Below are 381 nucleotides of genomic sequence, written 5' to 3' on the forward strand. Positions count from 1 at the left end.
ACGGACCTCTATGAGCGCTACCAGCTCCTTAAGGCCATCAAGCCTGTGGTGGAGAAAGGCCTGGCCTCTGTCACCGACCAGAGCCGGGCCAGCGCCGATACCGACACGTCCTCGGACGACAATGACACCATGGACGCCCAGCTGGAGGAGCGCCTGTCCCACCACCTGGCCGGCTTGCAGCAGGTCCTCACCCACCTCACCAGGGACACCAACGCCCTCACCCGGAGGTACAGCCAGATCCTGGAGCAGATCAGCCCCAGTGAGGGACAGCCCAGCTGGTGACCCTGCCCTGGCCGCCAGGTAAGAGCTGGGGGGATGCAGAGCCCAGGGGCATGGGGCAAGGGGTGGCCAAGGTCCCCGGAGAGGTCCCCAACACTGCAG

General features: G+C 66.1%; 1 protein-coding gene across 1 annotated transcript in view; it reads left to right on the forward strand.

The window, feature by feature from the left end:
- Window positions 1-282, forward strand: part of THRSP (thyroid hormone responsive) — a 417-nt gene extending 135 nt beyond the window's left edge. Inside the window, exon 2 of the mRNA XM_009706261.1 lies at window positions 1-282. Coding sequence (XP_009704563.1) covers window positions 1-282 — 282 coding nt within the window.
- Window positions 283-381: the final 99 nt, after the last annotated feature.

Source organism: Cariama cristata, unplaced genomic scaffold (assembly GCF_000690535.1).
Source record: "Cariama cristata isolate BGI_N322 unplaced genomic scaffold, ASM69053v1 scaffold32548, whole genome shotgun sequence".
Lineage (NCBI taxonomy): Eukaryota > Metazoa > Chordata > Aves > Cariamiformes > Cariamidae > Cariama > Cariama cristata.